The sequence below is a fragment of the Spermophilus citellus genome (assembly GCF_964194105.1).
Source record: "Spermophilus citellus genome assembly, chromosome: 6".
Lineage (NCBI taxonomy): Eukaryota > Metazoa > Chordata > Mammalia > Rodentia > Sciuridae > Spermophilus > Spermophilus citellus.
This window is the reverse complement of record NC_138187.1, coordinates 106,777,336-106,800,311: the sequence shown is the minus strand read 5'-3', so window position 1 is coordinate 106,800,311 and position 22,976 is coordinate 106,777,336. Positions and strand designations below refer to the sequence as shown.

Here is a 22,976-nt window from a genome sequence, read left to right as displayed (position 1 = left end):
CTGCTTATTAATGAACCTGTCCCTGGTGAGACATAGGAGATTATCTGTACACCACTCTTGTTGGCCTTGAAGCTGAGTGTGGAGTTTTTTTTCCCCTAAGGCACATGAGCTGTGTCAGGGAAGAGTGGATACCAGAGAATGTTGGCATTCTTTAAGAAGGAACAGGAAAAAGATACTGGAAGACAATCAAGAATGTCTACTTTATTTGAAAGTTTTTGTCTTCCCTTTTCTTCACTTATCAATCTAATATATGACCTACTTCTGTTGCCTTTTTGTCCCCACCAAGTCATAATTGAACTTTCTAACTTAAGTTTGGGCCCTAAAAAGCTAAACTGATCTTTATTTCATTTTTTTCAAGAAACTACACTGACTCCCATTTGCTTGCCAAATAGATTTTAATGTTTTTAAGTTTTATGTATCAGAGCTTTCTAATTTTGCTCTACTTTTTCTAGAGGGCCTTCTATTCCAGTATCAGTTGTTATAGTGTTCTCTTCCAATTTGGGAGAAAATATGATAATTCCTGCCTGTTCTGTTCTCCCTCAGGTTTCAATACACACAGACATTGAATAATATAAAATTCTAAATGATGTATTTGTATATATGTATTGCTAATATGTGATACTGTTTAATTCACTATTTTTGAGTAAGCCTTCTCTCCACAACTTATCTCTAAATTCCTTTCTTCAAGTATCACATATCATGCTGTCATTGTGCACTAGAGCCACCTGGTAGAGAGGGAATTTTTTTTTTTTTTAATGTCTTGTGCTCTATCAGATTCTGTTGGTTAATAGTTCAGTGAGATTATTGCTTACTTTGTCATTTTAGTATAAGGATAATACCATTTAATATTTGTCATTTGCAGTTTATTAAAAGATAAGATGAGGTTTACTTACTGGAATAATCTATGAATTCATCAGAAATTATAAAATCAGGTTTGAAATGTGTATCAATTGTTATTAAATTTGATTATTTTGAAATTCAAGTGTTTTTAAGAAAATTTTAAAAAATGTTTCAAATTATGGAATATAAATGATCAATTTAATAACTTATACTCCAAGTATACTCATTCAGTAAAAACAAAATGTGACTTCCTTTTTGGATACCTATTTTTAGAATTGAAAAACTTGGTACTTACTATGGAAGGTGAATATTTCAGAAAGGATTAAAACCTGTCTGTTACTAATCATTTTTTATATCCCCCTCTGTGTGTCCACATGTCTAGAATCTCCTAAAAACTTGACACATAGTCTAAAAAACTTAGAAGCAAATGTATACATTAGAGCAAGCCAGTTTTATTGAAATTCTGTGAATATTTTCAGTCCTACTAAGGAAAATTTTTCTTCAATGTAGTTATAGTGCGTTCTCCAATCTTTGGTCTCAACATTAATTTAAAGGCTCTTTAAATATTGTATACATTTTGAAAAGGCATGTATACTATATGTAGTAGCTTCTTGATTCTTTTTACAGTGATTTTTAAAAATCCAGTCAAACTAAATTTGGAGGCTTTTAAGTTGTAACTTCTTTTTAGCAAAAGGAGTTTCACAGAATTCATAATTTGAAATACTTCACTAGGCTAGGTTGGGTAGATGTCTAAAGCAGAATGAGCCATGATAATTATAGTCTGTGATTTTAAATTAGTTGAGTATTAGTTTAGTACAGAAGAATGCATTATAAGTATCCCTGATAGATCACACAGTCATAAAATACCCTCAGAGCATAAGCAAGTTATCACCAGTTGCTTTTCTGATTTAGATATACAGAATTAATTCTAACATAGTCAGTTGTTAAATAATTTTTTAAAACCTAGTAGTTGAGATTACTAAAATATTGATATAAACAAATAATTAGTATATAGTTTAATTTGATATAACAAAAATGACTTTTAAAAGATAAATGAATGTTAAATTCATAAATTCCAAACTATGTTGTCAGTATTCTAAAAGAAGAAAGCTGGCTTTTTTTTTCTATCTTAATTCGTAAGCCCTATTAATTTTGCTATTAGGCATTTTTAATAGGACCACACATTTCATTTGTTTTTATCATCTTCAGGAAAAGGAATCTGACTACATATAATGAATTTTTCAGGTGATCAAACTTCACTTTTACAACAGACAGTTTTTAAAATGTTTAACCATTTCCTAAGTTACTGTTAAATGCATTACCCCTATCACTACTTGAGCAAAGAAGTCTGAGTATAGTGTAAATTTTTTCTCTTAACTCAGAATCATCGTTATTTGTATCAGTTGTTGAATTATGATATCTTACAATGATGTCCTCAGAAGCCTTTGAAATATGTAAAGCTTCCCAGTATATACTGAGTGGTACTGGAATACAATGTTTTTGAGGCCATTTATCTGCTCTTGATTGTCCCTTGCTCTGATAATGTAGGGTTTTCCCCAGTATCATCCTTTCATTTTCAGTAGTGAACAAAATTGAGTAGTTTTAGTAAAAGATAATTTTACACTGAAAATTATTATTCTTAGATAATTCTTTTGCCTTCTTTTTAGCCGTGTGTGTGTGTGTGTGTGTGTGAGCAGCTTACTACTACTACCATTTTGGAATTGGAGCTTTATGTTTTCTTTCCCACACATTAGCACATGGAGATGTTAATGTCCCATTCTTTTGCAACCTAAAAGCATATGTTTTTATGATTATTTCTTATTCAGAGTACTGTTAAGAAGTCAATTATTTAACACCTGATGAATTAAAATTTAACATGTATTTTAAAATTCACTTAATTTAAGGGTTAGAAACAACATAATTTCCTTGTATTGCCTTTTCTTTCTAATAAATTTTCTGTACACAATTTTTCTATCAGTCTGTTTAAAACCAGAATGGATTTTTGAGCAGAGAAACATATTTCATTTGAACTTGCTTGGTAATAGACCATCTCAACAACAGGGCAGTTTAATCAAGCTTTTTCTTTTGCATTTGCTTTCTCTAATAAATACTTAAAATATGTACTTAAAATAAGCATTTTAAATGTCATTTTCATTTATATACCTTTATGTATTTTATTATAAAGCATCTCTTTTCATACCTTTATATTAGTTTCTGAGGCAACAAAAGAAAAGTGAAAGTGTTCCAGGGTTGGTTGTTCCTTCTGCTTGCCATCTTGTTAATAATCTGAGGCTTATAATTCAGCTTTCCTTCAAATATTTTTAACACTTTTACATACTCAACTATATAGAAATGTAAAACTAATTTTCTTCTGGATTACTGGCAGGCAACTGAATTTTCTATTTTTTCTTTTTTCTTTCATATTGCTGCTTGGATTGCTATGCTGTTGTGCAAACCACATGTTTTATCTTTACTCTTTTTGTCTTTATAAGATTGTCTATCTTCTTCCAGGAATCACACATCAGTAATATTTCTGTCATTCTAAAATTCATATCTCTAAATGTAATGGTAAATGATGGTAAGTGGAATCATTACTTCTAAAACATGACTTACATATTTACTTTATATCCTCATTTGAGTATCTGTTTTCCATTGGAGCTCTACATTTATTTAAAGATGTTTAAGACATCTCATCCTGCTGACTTGATAAGGAAATCCATGCTCTTCATATATATATGTGTATATATATATATATACATTTATTTATTTATTTATTTATTTATTTATTCTTCTTTAGAACTTGAATCTCCAGCCCCATTTGATTTCACTTCTTTTGTATCTTGATAATTTCTAGATCCAAGTTGGAAAAATTATGGACCTAGCCATGAAAGGTTCACTTCTTCACTACTTCACTATCCTTTGCTATTACTACTACTTATATTGCATCTCCTATTAGTTAAATGGCATGTTTATAATCAAGTTCTTTCTTCTCTATTACATTTTTTGCTGATGATAGAATGCCATTGTTTTTCATCCAGACCATGATCTGCGTTCTGATCCTTACAAAATAATGCACTGGTCATTATCAGTCTCCTTCAAATGCTAGAAACCCCCAAATATTTTGAATTCTCTCTTATTTTTCTCATTAGGGTGCAGCATAGATGCCAAGCAAGTTGAGGAACAGTCTGCAGCTGCAAATGAAGATGTACTTTTTCCTTTCTGTAGGGAACCAAGTTATTTTGAAATCCCTACAAAAGAATTCCAGCAACCTTCACAAATAACAGAGAGTACTATTCATGAAATCCCAACAAAAGACACAACAAGTTCCCATACAACAGGTGCAGGGCATGCTTCATTTACCATTGAATTTGATGACAGTACCCCAGGGAAGGTAACTATTAGAGACCATGTGACAAAATTTACTTCTGATCAGCGCCACAAGTCAAAGAAGTCATCTCCTGGAACTCAAGACTTGCCAGGAATTCAAACAGGAATGATGGCTCCAGAAAACAAAGTAGCTGACTGGCTAGCACAAAACAACCCTCCTCAAATGGTATGGGAAAGAACAGAAGAGGATTCCAAAAGTATAAAAAGCGATGTTCCAGTATACTTGAAAAGGTTGAAAGGTAAAGTGAATGATCATTTCAGAACTTCCTATTGTATAATTAAGAAAATTCAGTTTTCATAGTTAGCAAACTACTAGTAAGTAAATATATAGTAGAAGACATCTGCTTTTTCAAACTTTATGTTTAACTTTAAAGCTCAAAAGCAAACCACACTGCTCATGTCCAACTTTTATTCACAATAGTCTTTCTTCATTTTCTTCCCAAAACCATATTGTAAATTTTTATATATGCCATTAAATGCCCCCCCATGGAAATATCAAATTAATTTAGTGCATCGGTGGAGTTTCCTAAAAGACAATTCCCATCACTTCTTTTGTTTAAGGAAAAGATATATCCAGTTTTATTCTCTTATGATGCTTCTAAATATCAATATCTAGATTTTGAAAGAAATTTTAAGCCATTAGGTATGGGCTAAGAGTTCTACTTGGATAATATAATCACATTGTTGATGGAGTACTTCAAATTGTTGTTAGTGGTTACTTAAGAAACACTTGAGTTTACAAATATTTACTGGATACTTATTAATCTAATTTAAAATTTTTTTCAGTATTTAAACTTTGAGAATTGTAGTCGAATGTTCATATTCAAAACTTTATAATTAAACACTAATGGTATCAGCTGATCATTTTTCCCTATTGACTTTGCCAGTTCCTTTTTTAAAAGAACTAATTGAATACAGATTTGTATTACTTTCACATATTTATTTAAATAAGGTATATATAAAGGAATGATTTTGAATTAATTATGATTGTTTATTAATGGCCATTCTTTTGTATATTAGGAGTCAATGAGTTTTTAAAAATGGCTCTTTGAGGTCAGAGACCATATATTACTTTACTTGTATCGTTAACACTTTATATGGGACTTAAGCATATGATAGGTACAGAGTAATTCAAATAAACAATGAATGAATTCATTCTCCATGGCAAGACTGACCCTGGCTTAATGCCTACTTTGTGTCCTGATACCCTACTATAAGAGGTCTAGTAATGAAGAAATTGTACTCTCACTCTTATTTTGGGTTTGCTTCTAAGACATTTCAGGACAGTGAGATAATGTGATTAATTCTTTGTGCCTATTATAGCACTGTAGTCATCAGTGGCTACCTGGCATATGTACTTTTGAGATGTGATTATAATCTTTAATTCATATAGACTTTATTATACATAATCGAGACCTGTGTATGCATGTATAGGTTAAATCTTATAAATAAAAGCCATACATTTGTAAGCTGATGATTTATATTAATTGGATAAGTAATACTGATACTCTACTATAAGAGGTAGTACGAGACTTGAAAATTTATTGTTTTTAAAAAATCATTCTTATCAAATATACAGTATGATCTAAATTAATAAAAGGGTACCATTTAAAACTATCTTTGTTAAATCCTTTTGTAACTTTGTAAAGTCATTATAACTTTTCTGTTAGATGTTTTTTGATTAGTACGTTACAGTTGTATATAATCGTGGGATTTGTTACATATTTGAACATGCACATAACAAAATTTGGTCAATTTCACTCCTTAGTATCTCTCTTTTCCCTCTCACTTCCATTTCTCTCTTCTTCTTCCTCTACTCTATTGTACTCCCAAGTTTTAAAGCCATTATTTGAAAACATTCTGTGATTTTGAATAAGACTTTTGTGAGCCTAATTCCAAATAGAGTTATTAAGGACTGCATTATCTGTATCACTACATTAATCATTAGATATTTTTAAACTAAAATATCTAAGGAATTAATTAAGGAATTAGACAATCAAATAGGTAGACATATATTCCAATAAGGTGCCGCCGCTGGGAAACCTTTTGGATTTGACTTTATGCCATTTTGCAAGTCATCAAAAAACATGTTTTTTTTTTTTTTTCAAGTCTAACTCATTTTTGATCCAAGATAGACCCATTTTATTTCTTCAAACTTAACTTATAAATGGCATTTGACTCTATACAGAAGTCTGAACTGCTTCATTGGACAATAGTTTTATACAGTTTAGGATATCAAGATGATACATTAAGACTCTAAATAAATGCAAATATATAACAGTCTGTAACAATTTTTCAAAAATTAGACTTTCAGCAACTACTCATATTAGTCCAAAAATTCTAAGTAGGCAAAACAAAACAAAAATATCTTGCTCCTACAAGAGTAAAGTGCACGCGCTTTGGGACAGTGAGGAAAATAATGTTCACAAAGCCCATACACTTTCACCCTTTAGGAGAGTTGCACCTTCTTTGGCTATAGTGGTGAGGTACAGATGACCTATCCTAAGAAGTATTTTAAAATTTCAGTGTCTTTAGGCATCATTAATGACAAGCAGAGGGAGGGAAAAAAAAAACTGGTGAGGAGAGTTTGCTAGGGATCTTTTTAAGTAAAAAACAGAAGATTGGATCTCTGATCAGATGTCTTGTATAACACTGAGAAATAAAAGAATGAATAATAATTTTCCAACAAAAGAAAATGGCTATTCTTAAGCTATACGAGAAAGATATTTGAAAGGGCCTTATACTACTGGGTTCCAAATTTTATATATTGAAATAAGAATTAAAGTCTATAAAATGATATTTTCATTAAAATACTTTTATACGCATTTGTTAAAGGTTATTCGTTTTTATACAAGAAATATTGAAGTTTTATTATTTTCAGCTCTTACAAACTATGTTCCTTTTCAGTGTATCCAATATAATATTGAAATAGGTTTGAAATGTATGTAATGTTTTTAATGAATTTTGTATTTGAACTAGTGGTTTTATTTGGGTTTTCTGTTCCACCTGCTATCCATGACCTCTGGATTCATTATCTGAGGCAGAGATTCCATTAATTCAGTTATTTTTTTTCTTTTTAGGTTTCATTTTGAATAGTTAATAATTTGAAGAAAGAATTTAAGATTTGTTTGTCAAATCTTATTTTATAATATTAATTACTATCTCTTTAGTGGAAATACTCCCCAAAGCCCCATTTTTAAATTCTATTCATTTCCTTTCTTTCCCTTGCCTATCACTTTTCCAAAACATCGCCCTTTTCTGCATGTACTGCCATTCTTTCTTTTCAGTTTTCTCATTCCTTTTATGTATTCCATTTTTATAACTTGTCCTCTTAAGTTAAATTATTACCACTAATTGGTGACATCTAAATTTATTCATGGGCATTAAAACTTAACTATTTCATTAGCCATGTCTTCTGCTTCCCACCCCTCCAGTCTTTCATTTTTCATCATTATTTTGTTCAGTAACACATTATTCAGCTTGTGTTCAAATTAAAGTTTGTTACCCAGACAAACTTAAAAATCAGATTTTGTCCTGGAAGCATTGGAATATATCAAAGTGCATTACAGTGTACTAGATTGATTTATAGCTTCCAAATACATTTTCATTTAAGTTCATTTACATATGTATAATATTCTATACATGTTTCTGAAATATGTATAGAATAGCTCTAGACTTCCTAATAATTTCATACTATTGTAATATAGTTATTATCCCTTGAGTATTTGTCCAATAGGAGCTTAGATTTATTTAAGGATTTGATAGACTATTCTTTTCTTTGGTAGAATACTTTATTTAACTTGTTAAGGTACCAGAGTTTAGAGCACAAATGCAATTTTCAAATATTCTCATAATTAGAACAACACAGGAAAAATTTATAGGAAAAATTAGGGGGAATTACAGATGTGAATCTTTATTAAAAAGGAAAGTCATACTGAACTTTGGAAAATATTGATCATCACATCACATTTTTATGGTATTTGTATTTTCTTTTCTGCATAATCATTTTAGTGGTGTCATTGTTTTTCTTATGTTTCTACCTCTCAAATGCAAAAGTCATTTTTATTGTTAAAATTGTTAATATTTGAAGGCAAAATTAATATTTATTGACATTACGAATACAAACTATGACAGATGATAGTATTGTTTATCTACTAAGGCATCAATTAATCATTATAAAGTTGAGATTTAGAGAAAGAAAAGCAGTCCTATTCAGTTGTTTATAAAGGCCCCCATTGTTGGTTGATAAAATGTGAATATAACCATTGCAATTGAGGGAAGTTTGCAGAGCCGGTTACTGAAAAGAACATATGACTTTGGATGAAAGGGGAGGGGAGGGGTCAAAACAAATAGCACTTTTGTATACACTTCTAACTTTCTACATGGGATTATTTTCTTCTCTATTATGTGATTTCTCTTTTTCTGTGTAGGAAATAAACATGATGATGGTACACAAAGTGACTCAGAGAATGCTGGGGCTCATAGGCGCTGTAGCAAACGTGCAACTCTTGAGGAACACTTAAGGCGCCACCATTCAGAACAGAAAAAGCTACAGAAGGTGCAGGCTCCTGAAAAGCATCAAGACCAGGCTGTTGTAAGTGAAACTTCTTTTATAATTGCATTCTTTAATGAAGACCATCCCAGAAAAAGAGGGTCATATTCTTTTACTCAAAGTACAGGAGTCTTGTGTCAGGAAACTACTTACTCTACACTACATACAAAACTTGAAAAAACAAAATCTCCAATAGCAGATGCCAAAGTGGTTTCTTTGTCTTTACAGACTAGCTCTGCGCATCACAGAGGGGGGCATGGTGTTCCACATGGGAAATTGTTAAAACAGAAATCAGAGGAGCCATCGGTGTCAATACCCTTCCTACAAACTGCATTATTAAGAAGTTCAGGGAGTCTTGGGCACAGACCAAGCCAGGAGATGGATAAAATGTTAAAAAATCAAGCTACTTCTGCTACTTCTGAAAAGGATAATGATGATGACCAAAGTGACAAGGGTACATATACCATTGAGTTAGAGAATCCCAACAGTGAGGAAGTGGAAGCAAGAAAAATGATTGACAAGGTAAATAACTGAAATTTGAGTATAATGTTAGTTGTGTGGTGTATTTAACTGTTGGAAATTATTGGAGAGTCAACACTGAAATGTTCTCATGCAGTCAGTGTTATTGGAACTTCAGGGTTTTGTTAGGGAGCTGCAAGACTAATAATAAGACCAAATTGCTTTCTTAATTATTCTGAATTTGCCTGAGTTTCATATGTATGGTCCTGAACATTTAAACTGTTTGGACCTTTTAAGGCTATGTAAATTTAAAGTAGGCTTTAAAAATAGTACACTTTAGACATACTCACTTTGCATTTATTTATGTCACAACTAAACAGAGTTTTAGAATTGTTAACATAAATGTGTTAACTACAGGTTTCCTTTCTACTAACTTCATGTTGGAAGCACATGAAAATACATGTTTTAATTAATATGTCCTTATTTTTTTTCTGTTCACTGCTATCTTTGATGATAGAAAAGCAGTGTATGAAAACAAAATCAAGTTTTTTTGTATTATGTTCATTTTAGCTAGATTATGCCTAGTCATGATGATTATATAAATTTTCTTGATGATACGGATTAATGTGTATAATGATTATTATTTGGCTTAAAAAATAGTTTTTCTTAATTATGCCCATGGTAATAGAAAGTCAGCTTTCAAATTAGCTGTTTATTTTACTGCCTGGAAAGTAACAGCATAAGTTTGTCTAAACATTTATTTCTTTTAAAAATTATTGTTACTCAAAAGTTGAGTGCTTCTTAAATGAGCAACATTAATATCACTTAGGAAACCAACCCCCCAGACATACTAAATTAGAATCTGTACTAAAAACAAGACTGCCCAATAATTCATATGCACATTAACAGTTGAGATGCACTAGTTTAGATAACGAATTTCCAGAATGGTATCTGAGGGAGTGGGCAAGATACCTAGCCCTATGGAATGCAGGAAAAATATTAAGACTTATGCTCACTGTTTTGTATAATTTTTCTACTTTGAACTGTTTTCTCCAGTGTATACAATCTATTAATATATTGACAGACATATATAGTTTCTAAACATAATATTTATCAAAGAGTATCATGGTCAAAATATTTTACTGTGGGAATGCACAACTCCAAACATTTGGAGACCCATTTGCCTGTGGAATAGTTGTTATTGTAAGCAATATTATTGTGGTTGTTAACAAGAGAAATGGTCACACTACTGATAGAGAAATCTACAATTATAAAATAGGATTCATTTAATGAAGTAATGATATTATGTGACTGGATAAATAATTTACTTATTCTTGAAAAAAAGCTGGGACTATACTGAAAGGAAAACAAGGATAACTGCATTATCTTGTGACTACCAAAGTAATAAAAGAACTGAGATTTCATTATTTATGATCAAAGCTGAAAACCAAATCTAGGCTAATTAAAGTAAGGCTCTGGGGGAAACAAAAAAGCCCAGAACCAGGAATCAAATGTCTGGAGAAATAATCTGTGGGTGTGGAGAAAACAAAGGCCAAGAATAGCAAACTTGACAGCATAAGAAGTGCTTTGGGATGACTGGAGTAGATATGAGCAACATATCAAATTGCTTGGATGAACTGTCATCTGTTTTCTCCTGTTTGAAATTTTGGTGTGTGGAACAGGAGTTGGGGCCATCTGCTGGTGTTCATCTAAATCTGAATGGTCCTGAAAACTTTCATATGGTCTTTTTCCTATTTCATTCCATCATTTGTGAAATGGTTTATTTCATTGATAATGTGCGAGGTTTTGCGTTAGGGATGGTGATTCAAATAGAAAAAAAACTGAGTTCTTTCTTTCAAGAATGAATGCATAGTGGGATAGAAAAGTGAATTAAAGCCAGACATGGTGGCCTATGCCTGTCATCCCAGGTACTTGAGAGATTGAGGCAGGAGGATGGCAAGTTCAAGGGTAGCCAGACCTTGTCTCAATAAAAAATAAAATGGGCTTCAAAATTGAAAAGGCAATTTAAAAGCTGTTGTCCTGTCCAGCAGTCAGTCAGTTATGACTGTCATAATCTTACATAAGAAGACTGAGCTAAAAATACATATTTGTGAATATTAGAGAATAGAGGGGAGTTATGCAGAACTAAGAGATGAAACTACCAGTGAAGCTATATAGAGTAATGGGACAAAGTGTGAAATTCTTCGCAGTACCAACATTGGTGGACATAGTATTAGAGTGAACAAAAGAAAACTGAAGAGGATCAGACAGGGGTAAGAGAAAACCAAAAGGAAATGTCATCTGGGAATCAAAGCAGAGTGGAAAAGAAGTAAGCAGTACTGTACTGATGTTAAGTATAGTAAGCAGTGAAACACCTTTTCAGTTCTTCCACAAATACATTGTTTACCTGGGATTAAAGATGATCAGAAAAGTCATTTGCATCTTACCTTAGAAGAAGAAATTATATATAATTAAAATAGTATCTCTTTAAAAGAAATGACCAGGCCAAAATGCCCTATTCTTGTTATTCTGTTTTGGTGTTTGTTCTCTCCTTTTCCCCAACCCCCAAGTTAAGGGAGTACAACAGTTTGGTTTGTATTTTTGGGTTGTGTCTGTTAATGATGTCCTTATATTTTTGCACATCCCAAAGTTCACTGTTTATGAGGGTGACACATGCCTCATATTTATAAAGACCTCTTAAATTTTGCATCTATGTTTACATGAAAATGCACTATAAATGCTGTTGCCCACCTGAATTAAAAAAAAAACTCATCTCTCACAGTAATGATATTCTTTCCCATTTACTCCTGCCTCTTCTCTACCTTCAAAAGAACCCATCACAGTACCAGTTTCTTCTTTCTCTTCCATTCAAAACAGATAATACTAAGGGAAGAGGAAAATCTTGTCAGGCTACTTTTTGATTTTTTATTTTTGGTACTGGGGATTGAGCCCAGAGGTGCTTAACCACTGATCCACATCCCCAGACCTACCTTTTTTGTTTGTTTGTTTTGTTTTGTTTTTACATTTTAATTTGAGACAGGGTCTCACTAAGTTGCTTAGGGCCTCACTATGTTGCTGAGGCTAGCCTTGAACTTTTGATCTTCCTACTCACCCTCCCAAGCCTCTGGGATCACAGGCATGCACCACCATGCTGGCCAGGGCTACTACTTTTAAGCTAAATAAGGAAAAACTTAAAAGTGAGAACAGAAAGCTAAACATTGATCAAGAAAAAATATTAGTCATTATAGATAGTGAGGCTTTGTGCGTTTAAAGTGTTTCTCCTTAAATTTTATACCACAATCAACTTTGTCCCATACTTTTCCTGGCCTGACTTATTAACTGTTTATTGTATCAGCATATCTCCCCCTAAAAGCCTATTGATAGCATGCTTTCTCTTTCCTCATGGAATCTGGACACTGCTGGTTCTGAGATAACAGGTGGTAGGAAAGAATCCAGAACGAGAAGAACTATTACAAGATCAGAAACACAACATAAAGAATATCTGTGGCAGTGAATTAAGGAAGTCAGTGCTGAGAATCTGGATCCTGGGGTAACAAATTAAATTAGACCCAAGTCAGAACCAGGGGAACCATGATAAACATCTTTCCTAACCCCTTTCTGGGCTCTTCTAACACTTTTTTCTGAATTTTAAATTTAATTTTGATTACAAATATAAAATCAGTGTTTAACATTCAAAATGTTTTATTCTATTGAATTTAAGGGATTTTTTTTCTTTATAAGTGAAATAGATTTAATAGTATTTACAATTTTTTAAAACTCCTCTCTTAAATCGTCTTGATGGAGTTCTTTGACACCAGAAGCTAGAATTGCACAAACAAACAAAAAGAATAAGGACTAAGACATAAAGATATCTAAATCCCCTGTAGTAATAGCTAGCCTGTAGCCTATAGTTAGTAAGTACCATATACCACAGTTGCTTAATATGTGTATAGCTGTCTCTAATGCTTTAAAATATCCCATTTGTTTAGGATAGCCACTAATATACAAACATGAAATCCCAAACTGAGATACTATATATAATTGTATATATTCAGAGGTAAAGATTGAGAACATGGTCTGTGATCTGGGATAGGATGGAGAGGGAGGTACTATGGAGGACATGAAAGCCATTCCTCACCTCCAAAATAAATGAGTTATTTTTTTTTCTTTTTTGAGAGATAGAGAAAGAGAGAATTTTTTAATATTTATTTTTTAGTTTTCTGCGGACACAACATCTTTATTTGTAGGTGGTGCTGAGGATCGAACCCAGTGCCACGCACATGCCAGGTGAGCATGCTACTGCTTGAGCCACATCCCCAGCCCTAAATGAGTTATTTTTAATTTCTGTTTTACAGTGCTGGGGATCAAACTCAGGGCCTTGTATGTGCCAGGCATGTGTTCTGCCTTGAGCTAGTCCACCAAAAAGTTTTTTATTTTTGTACCCCACTCCTCATTCCTTTTGTTCCTATCCTAAAAGAATTAGAAACTGACTGGTAACATGGGATGCAAAGTTCCAATAGAGAGGAAGCATAAATATTAGATATCTAGACTCATCCTTTTCCCTACTATATACTTCTAGCCTGAGAAGCCCTTGGCTGAATAAGAGACCCAGATTTTATATTTAATAAGTTTGGAATTTTTATTGAGAACTAGGTCAGAGTAGGAAAGGGAAGAGAATCATGAGCCTGGGGCTAATATATTGCATTTGAAATACCGTGAGTCACTCAGGAGGAAAGATGACAGGTAAGCAGCCGTCCATATAGTTGGTAAATGGAGTGAAGCATTACATGTAGATGAACTCACCTAGGGACAGAATCTAGGATGAAAGATAAGGAAACCTGACAAACTTGGCCTTGCTTTGAGTAGCTCTCAGTTGTATCCAATTATTAGATATGGGTTAAATGGTATGGGCTATTGTGTGTGCTATTTTAAATGTGAAAAGTATGTTAGCTTTAAAGTATATAGACAATATAAACTATTTCCTCTTTGTTTTCACATGAAACTTTTCACAAGTGGATGTTTGTGTACCTGAAGTACACAAGTGTACAGAAGTGAATAGATACATATTTCAAGATGGACTAGTCAGTTATTACTATCATAAGTTTTTCAAACTGCGGCAAAGTATGTGTGAACTCTGAAGACTTCTTTCCCTGCACAGTAGGAGTTCCTGACCTATCATTTCTTTTGAAAAGAAATAACTGTTACTTTCTTACACATGTATAGCTGTCTCTTAAACTTTAAAAGGAATCTATACAAAATCATCTGAGTACTTGGAGAACTCCCCTTTTTCAAAGCATTAGTTCTTTGTGTGCCTTTTGTTGTCATTTCAAAATAGTGTCAAAAGTGATTACATTTTATTTGAAAATTCTGGTGGTTATGAGTTAAAAGAAATCAAGTTTCAGTATGGATTTAGAACAAAATATCACCAAATCAGAAAATAACTGAAGGTAATTTCTAAATTAACATGCCAAAGAGATACAAAAATGTAAGTACTCTTACATGATTAATTTTACTTTCGACTTCCAAACTTGTTAGCTTTCTTCTAGTAATTATAAAAATTAAAAAAAAACCTTCAATAAATTTGAAGTTCAAAGATTCTTGTGATAAGTGATTTTTAATGTTTAAAAACATATCATTCATTTGAATGGCTCGAGTTTGCTTTCTTTACAAATATGTTAAAAGCAGAGCACATACGGATACTCAGGTTTTTTGTACTGCTGTTTTTAAACTTATTTAATTCTAATGTTTAGCAAAATGAAGAAATTTTTTCACTGTGCTTCCATATATTATTGAAATTCATATTGATTTAAAGTTAATAATATACAATTTGCTCAAAGATAATTTAAATATTGAGTAGTTCAATAGAATATTAAATCACAATTCTTGAACAGAACAAAATGGTTGTGTTTGAAGTAAATATTAAGTAATAAGGCCATCTAGTGGTAAAAACTAAGTTTTAGTGAATTTGAAAATCTGGTACCTATTTACTAAATATGAACTTTAGAATTTATCAGATAGCTGTACTATATGACTTTTAATTTTTTTCTAGAAAGTATTTTAGTTTTAGTTATTTTCACATTTGTATAGATAACAAAGGCTCTCTTTGGTTATATTCTAAGATCCTTTATACAAATTGCTGATTCAGATGCATAACTTTGGAGGTGCTGGGGTTAGAACCTGGGGCTTCACACATGCTAGACAAACATTCTAAAACTGAAGTATACCTCCAGCCCTACAAAGAATAAGCATTGGGAATAAACTGGATACTTAATAATAAAATGATTGTTTATCTGACCAAAACTTTTTCAATGTGTTTGGCAATATCCATGGCCTTTCATGTGCCCAAAAATGAGTAAGACTCAGTTCCTACAAAAAAAAAAAAAAAAAGCACACGAATATTTGTTTCTGCATTTATAAGTTTTCAAAAGTGTTGACCATTGACAATCTGCTTATTGAAAAGACTGATCTGTGTGTATAGGCCTAGGAATCTGCATTTCACAGAAAGGTCTTAAGTAACTGTTAGGCAAATAAAGTTTGAGAATAATGTTAAACTTTATGCCAAGATCATACAATAAAATCTGTGATTGGCATCAGAGAAAATAATATGTATAAATTTAACTCATGTAAATGTTAAGCACTTAATAGGGAAGGAAAAGACAAAAAGAATCGTGTTTATAAACGTGTTTCAGCATGCTTCTTGAAAATAATAGAGCACAGAAACAAGCTGAAAACAAGTTGAAAAGATAATCTTTCCTAACTCTTTGCATTATTATAATGTTTAACAAAATTATTCAGGTGTTGTAACAACAAATAAATGTGCCGGGTGAGGTGGTGTACACTTGTAATCCCAGCATCTTGAGGGGCTGAGGCAGGAGGATTACAAGTTGAAAGCCAGCCTCAGCAATTCAGAAAGGCCCTAAGAAACTCAGTGAGACCCTGTCTCTAAATAAAATACAATAAAGGGCTAGGGATGTGACTCAGTGTTTAAATGCCCCTGAGTTCAATCCCTGGTAACCCCGCCCAAAAAAGATCCTAAATATTTCTGATTTTTATATGAATACTTGCTAAATATTAAGAAAGAATAGTCACACTGACATAAACCACAATGGCCTGTTTTCTTCTTCAGCTATACTCCAGTTGTATTATTCTGTCTTTTAAAAAGTTCTTCTTGTTATTAAAATTGAAATACACCTGGGTAGGGTGGTTGACACCTGTAATCCCAGTAGTTTGGGAGGCCGAGGCAGGAGGATCACAAATTCAAAGCTAACCTCAACAAAAGCAAGGTGCTAAGCAACTCAGTGAAACCCTGTCTCTAAAAAAAATACAAAATAGGGCTGGGGATGTGGCTCTGTGGCCAAGTACCCCTAAACTCAATCCCTGGTACCCCCACCACAAAAAAAAAAAATTGAAGTAAAAATTCATTTAGAATATTTTTATTTGCTTCTGCAGTTAATATGAAATTCACTTGTTAATCTAGTACTCAGACTTTGATTTTCACTTGCAAAATTATTTTTTTTCTTCTAGGTATTTGGAGTAGATGACAATCAGGATTATAATAGACCTATTATCAATGAAAAGCATAAAGATCTGATAAAAGAGTGGGCTCTCAGTTCTGCTGCAGTAGTAATGGAAGAAAGAAAACCACTGAGTACATCTGTATTTCACAACTCAGAGGTACACATCTCTCTTGTGTACTTAATTCTTTATATACATAATATATATATATATATATATATATATATATATATATATATATATATATATAAAACTTTGTATCATTTGTAAGTTTTAAGTAATTGATTTACCCCCCTTGTGAAACTTACAAAAACTAAAATTTTACACATTTTCCATGTCTAATGAAAACCTTAAGCCTGGCTTAGTTTTTATTATTGTTATTTTAAATTAATATTTTTAAAGGAAAAAAATATTTCAGTAAGCAGTTAATAATCTATATGTTCATTGCCCTAATTGGTGTTCTGAGACAAAATAAGAAATGTACATTTTATACTTTATAGGAAGTTTGTGTTTGTAATTGAAAGATTCACCATGTCAGAAAACATATGAAAGGTACTATCTGATGGATATATCTTATATACTTCAGTAAGTATAGTATAGCCTGAGTTGTAATTAGAATGTGAGATTAATTAAGAATGGCTTGGTGGAGAAAGCCATGGTGTCAAAATTTCATTACACTTTGGTATTTCAAAAAGAAATGTAAAACATCTATATAAATCAAAAGTACTAAAGTTATTATTTGTTCAGATAATAAGAGCTAACATTCAACAGAGCCTTTAATGTGCCATTTTACAAATAAGGAAATTAAAGTAACAAAGAAATTTATTTCGCCTGGGTCTTACTTTTTTTTTTTTTTTTGTGGAGCCAGAGTTTAAACTTTTAGCAACTTTGATTTCTTAATTTATTCTTTTATGCATTATGCTATATTATTTCTTAGGAAAGGAACTAATTTATAATCTATGAATAGTAAAGAAATATGAAATATAAATAAAAGAAAATTGTAAGGCATACATTTTATTTATGTTTGCATGAAATGGAAGTAGAATATTTTATAGTCAGGTAAATAAACTTGTATGTTTGCTTGTCAATGTTAAAATTACTTATTTATGGTGTGCTATTTCCTGAAAACTGTCAAAACAATAACTGTATTTTAGTATTTTTTTGTTTTTGTTTTTCTTAGGATAATTTTTATTCTGGTTTTTTATTTATAAGATTTATTTATTAAAAGCAGGTTATCATTATTTAAGGCAATATGCTGATATTTTGATTAATCCAGGAAGGATTTTCATGAACATAAACTTAAATAGACTCCCTGCTTTCTTCTCTGTCCGCTCTATTCATTGCCAGATAAAATTTATATAGTCCCAGTATGTTTCTGCCTTTGTAGGAGTCACCTATTTGGCCATTAGAACTCTTCCCAGAATGGTTCTACATAAGTGAGTGCAATTAGCCTTAGGTACTCAGATATGTGGGCATGTACCACAAAAACTTAGGAAATTCAAGGGTTCAGCAGGCTTTGGTATCCGTAGGTTGCACTACATCTATGTCATTCTCTCTACTACTATTTTAACCTACTATTCTTAAAATCAGTCATACAGTATATGAAATCTTTAACTTCATCAGTATGTAGCTTGTTAATCATTAAATATATAGTAAATCTGATACTTTAAATAAAACATGTTTCAAATAGTTCAAAATAAACTTCTGTCATAGTTTTCCATTCCCTAGTGGCTATGTAGTTTCAACATGAAGCCTTGGCTTGGATTTTTTTTTTTTTTTTTTAGTAAAAAGCATTATATATATATATATATATATATATATATATATATATATATATATATATAGGCTTTTCAAAATGGTAAAGTGTTTAGTTATTAAATCAAACATGACAAATCTTAACATATATGTGTGTACAACAAGTGTCAAAAATATGAGCAAAAAAAGTATTAGAGAATTTGACAAAGTTGGAGAGTCAGTGCATCTCAAATCATAATTGTAGATGTAGAGGACAGAAAAATCAATGAGGACATACTTGAACTAGGTAGCATCGCTAGTCAACTGTATGTGATTGAACTTTATAGACCAGAGAATTATAGAACATTTCATGTGACAACAGTAGAATTTACATGCTTCATATAATCATTGGAACATTTACAAAGATAGGCTACATTCAGAGATACAAAACAATCTTCAACAAGTTTAAATAACTAGAAATCATGAAATTAAACTACAATAAAAATTAAATGAGATCAATAAGAGAAAAATAGTTGACAAATACAAAATTTTTATTTATTTTTATTTATTTATTTTTATTGGTTGCTCAAGACAATAGAGAGAGGTGATGGGAGAGGAGGAGAGGGGAGGGGGGTTAGGAAGGGCAGCAGAATACAACAGACACTAGTATTGCTGTATGTATAAATGTGGCTGTATAACCAATGTGATCCTGCAATCTGTACACGTGGAAAAATAAGAATTCATACCCCATTTGAATCAAATGTATGTCAAGATCATTGTATTGTCTTGATTTATATATTTTTTCATATACCACTTAGATCTTCCACATTGTTCAAATTGCCCTGTTCCTAAGAATTAGCAACATATGACCATTAGTCTGTAGAACCATATAATAAATTAAGTTCTGTTTCACTCTTAAGTTTTAAAAAATGACTTCCCCTAAGGAAAGGTCTACACACAGCCAGGTCTAGGTTCAGAGTTTAATTCATAAAGACTAAAATTTATAGCTTCTTTTGGAAATCATAAATTTTTGTAGAGAGAAGTCAAAAGTTTGGGTTTTGAAATCACTGAGGACATAACCTGGTAGGTTTAATACTTCCTAAGACCTAGAACCAATCTGAATTCTAGAGACATTTAGAGGCCTAGATAATAAATTGGGAATAGGTCTCCCTGTTCTCATTAATGGAGTCAGGACTAATCATGTATCTATCCATGAACCTATGATATGTATCAACTGATCTTAGCAACCAGTAAATTTCAAGCTCCAACACTTGAAGCTGTTGCTAGTATTTAAGAAGTACATAAAATTATACTGCATTTTCAGTAAATAATAAAATCATAAAGAGAATACCTAGAGAACTTTCATTCTATATATGAAAAAACTTAATAAATGAAAATGTAATAAGGTAAGGTTTATGGTTTTGTATGGCATGTTCCTATGACTAAATAAAACTCTTTCTTTTCAAAGAATCAAATTTGACCAGACTGCATTATCTCAATGTCTTGTTTTTCTCTTTTCAGGAAGGCACATCTTCATCTGGAAGCAAACGTTGGGTTTCACAATGGGCTAGTTTGGCTGCTAATCATACAAGACATGATCAAGAAGAAAGAATAATAGAATTGTCTGCACCTGTTCCTTCAGAAAATGGTATTTTCCTTCCTTCCTTCTCTTTCTCCTCTTTGTTTTCTTTTTCCTTGCCTCTTTCTATTTTTGTGAGTCACATATCAGTTTTTTAAAAAAGAAAAACATTTATATAGTGAGAAGTAAATTAAATCTAAAATTATTTCACATAGTCTATGATTGTATTGCATATATGATTTCTCTAATAAGTAAAAAGCTGATTTTTATTAGGCATCTTGTATTTTAAGCAGTGGAAAATTTCCAAATAATAATAATGATGGGGATATAGCCCAGGGCCTTATACATGCAAGGTTAGACAAGAACTCAACCACTGAGTTACAACCCCAGCCGCAAAAGTATTTATTTAAAGTATTTATATTGAATGTGTATTAATATTTTGTATCCTTTATAAGTTAAAACTTCTAAAGATAGATGAATGGATACCTGTTAGAATTTAAAACTGTATTCTAAGGAAATTTTCTTTTTAGTTATAAATTTCTGGTATTAAATTATGGTTTTAAAAGTTTGTATTTTTACTTTTAAGTAAAAATTCTTGCTACCCTCCTTGATGTGCCAATTATATTATTTTAGAATAATATAATTTTATTTTGATTAACCATGCAGATATCATTAAAGTATAATCCTAAATGAAGATAATAATTTGTAGATGAAGCATGTACATGTATGAACTTATCTATATTACATATATAGATATTTTTAAATGATGATTTCATTATTTCACATTTTATATGTCATAATGTCATTAAATATCATAAGTATACACAATTATAACTTGCCAATTTACAATATAAAAAATTAAAATGAAAAATTTATTCAACATGAAGACACAGAGTTGAAAAAAATCTTTTAAGAAATTATGCTTAAGGAAGAATGTGGCTTTTTTTTTTTTTTTTTAGTTGTAGTTGGACATAATACCTTTATTTATTTTTATGTGGTGCTAAGGATCAAACTCAGGGCCTCGCGCATGGTAGGCGAGCGCTCTACTGCTGAGCCACAATCCCAGCCCCTGTATGTGGTATTTTTTAGTCTGTATTTGTAATTTTGTTTTTCTTGGAAGTGCAAATTTGTTTTTTCTCTGGCTTGTGGCATCCTAAAAAATCTATTTTAAGAATTTTTTAAACATTATTTAGCTAAGTATTTTGAGAAAGCTACATAATAGTGTACCAGAAAAACTAACGTTTATCATAGAAACTAGAAGTAATTGGTAGTATTACCAAAAAAACTTTGATGGGAGCAGAGTCATTTGCAAATTGGTTCACATAACCTGGTCATTGTTTAGGGGGAAAAAAAAGACAGAAGGACTAGATAAATTTACCAAGGAACCTACAGTAAAATTATTAAGTATTAGTTGTGAAAAGCAAAATTCTATCCTTCTCTTAAAAAATAATAGACCAGTTATTTAGGTTTCATGATCTCATTTCTATTTTATCATGTTTTAAGTGGATTTATTTAGATAAGGTGATAAATTCACTTAAGTCCTAAAATATTCCTATTAAGCCTATACTGAATGTGTATTAAGAGCAGGATAGTGTGGTAAACATTAGAAAAAATACAAAAATAGAAAATAGTCATTCTATTTTAGGCTCTTTAATTAGCATGAATAAGGTAAGACATGTAAACATGAAAGAATAAACAAAGTAAGATACAGCATGATTAATTATAGCATGATTAAATTTAAATTGGTCAGTTTGGTAAGTATTTGTCTCCATCATAACCACTATATTTTTGTGAAATTTAAATGCTAGTCTTTTAGGGTTATAAAGAGGAAAAAAAAACCCCAGAAGCTTTATCTATTATTTTCACTCCATATATCCATAAAATATTAGAATGCTTTATATGTTGATTTATATTTCTCTGAGAAACTTACCCCTTTACTCAGAAATACATTCCATTTTTATTTTTTTTAAAGATAGAGTGAGAGAGGAGAGAGAGAGAGAGAGAGAGAGAGAGAGAGAGAGAGAGAGAGAGAGAATTTTTTAATATTTATTTTTTAGTTATCGGTGGACACAACATCTTTGTTTGTATGTGGTGCTGAGGATCGAACCCGGGCCGCACGCATGCCAGGCAAGCGCGCTACTGCTTGAGCCACATCCCCAGCCCTACATTCCATTTTTTTTTTTAAAAGAGAGAGTGAGGAGAGAGAGAGAGAGAGAGAGAGAGAGAGAGAGAGAATTTTTAATATTTATTTTTTAGTTCTCGGCGGACACAACATCTTTGTTGGTATGTGGTGCTGAGGATCGAACCCGGGCTGCACGCATGCCAGGCGAGCGCGCTACCGCTTGAGCCACATCCCCAGCCCCATTCCATTTTTAATATGAACATTTTCCTTAAGTATTCTCAAATTCTCCCAAACATCAAAGTATGTATTTTATCATTGATCTCTACTTATTTGAAAAAAGAGAAAGCAGTTGTGTATTTTCATGAGTAGTCTTGATATACCAGAAAACTATGATTTAAAAATCCCTCCATTTCTAAATTTATGACACATCCTGTCCTTTTCTTGTACTTACTATTTAAAAAATTATTTTAATCAGCTTTAGATTTAAAAAATAAAACCTTATATGGCTAGTATTTTCCATGTACTTAGAAAATCTAAGCTTTCATTCTTTCAAGTAGATAATGTACATTATAAGCTAAGTATCTTGTTATTTTCTGCTATGTAATTGAATGTATAGCAAATAAACAATATTTATTAGGCATTCTATGTAACATACCAGATTCTGCTTTTTTTGAGTATACCTTAAGGACAGAAAGTCACAAAAGAAAGAATGACCATAGTGAATTGCCCTACAGATGTAGGGATGACTCTTACACACACCATGGTGTCTGGTTAATAAAAATGTATAC

The 22,976-nt window shown here is 31.6% G+C and overlaps 1 protein-coding gene across 13 annotated transcripts in view; it reads left to right on the top strand.

Annotated features, from left to right (window-relative positions):
- CEP170 (centrosomal protein 170) overlaps nucleotides 1-22,976 on the top strand; it is a 127,763-nt gene that overhangs the window by 67,525 nt on the left and 37,262 nt on the right. For 5 of the 13 annotated variants that reach the window (XM_081300504.1, XM_081300503.1, XM_081300505.1 and 2 more), the window contains exons 8-11: nucleotides 3,990-4,466; nucleotides 8,658-9,301; nucleotides 16,763-16,912; nucleotides 20,009-20,135. In XM_081300504.1, the coding sequence (XP_081156630.1) occupies nucleotides 3,990-4,466; nucleotides 8,658-9,301; nucleotides 16,763-16,912; nucleotides 20,009-20,135 (1,398 nt within the window). The remainder of the gene's footprint in view (nucleotides 1-3,989; nucleotides 4,467-8,657; nucleotides 9,302-16,762; nucleotides 16,913-20,008; nucleotides 20,136-22,976) is intronic. The other 8 variants (XM_081300499.1, XM_081300498.1, XM_081300509.1 and 5 more) reach the window with 4 other exon arrangements.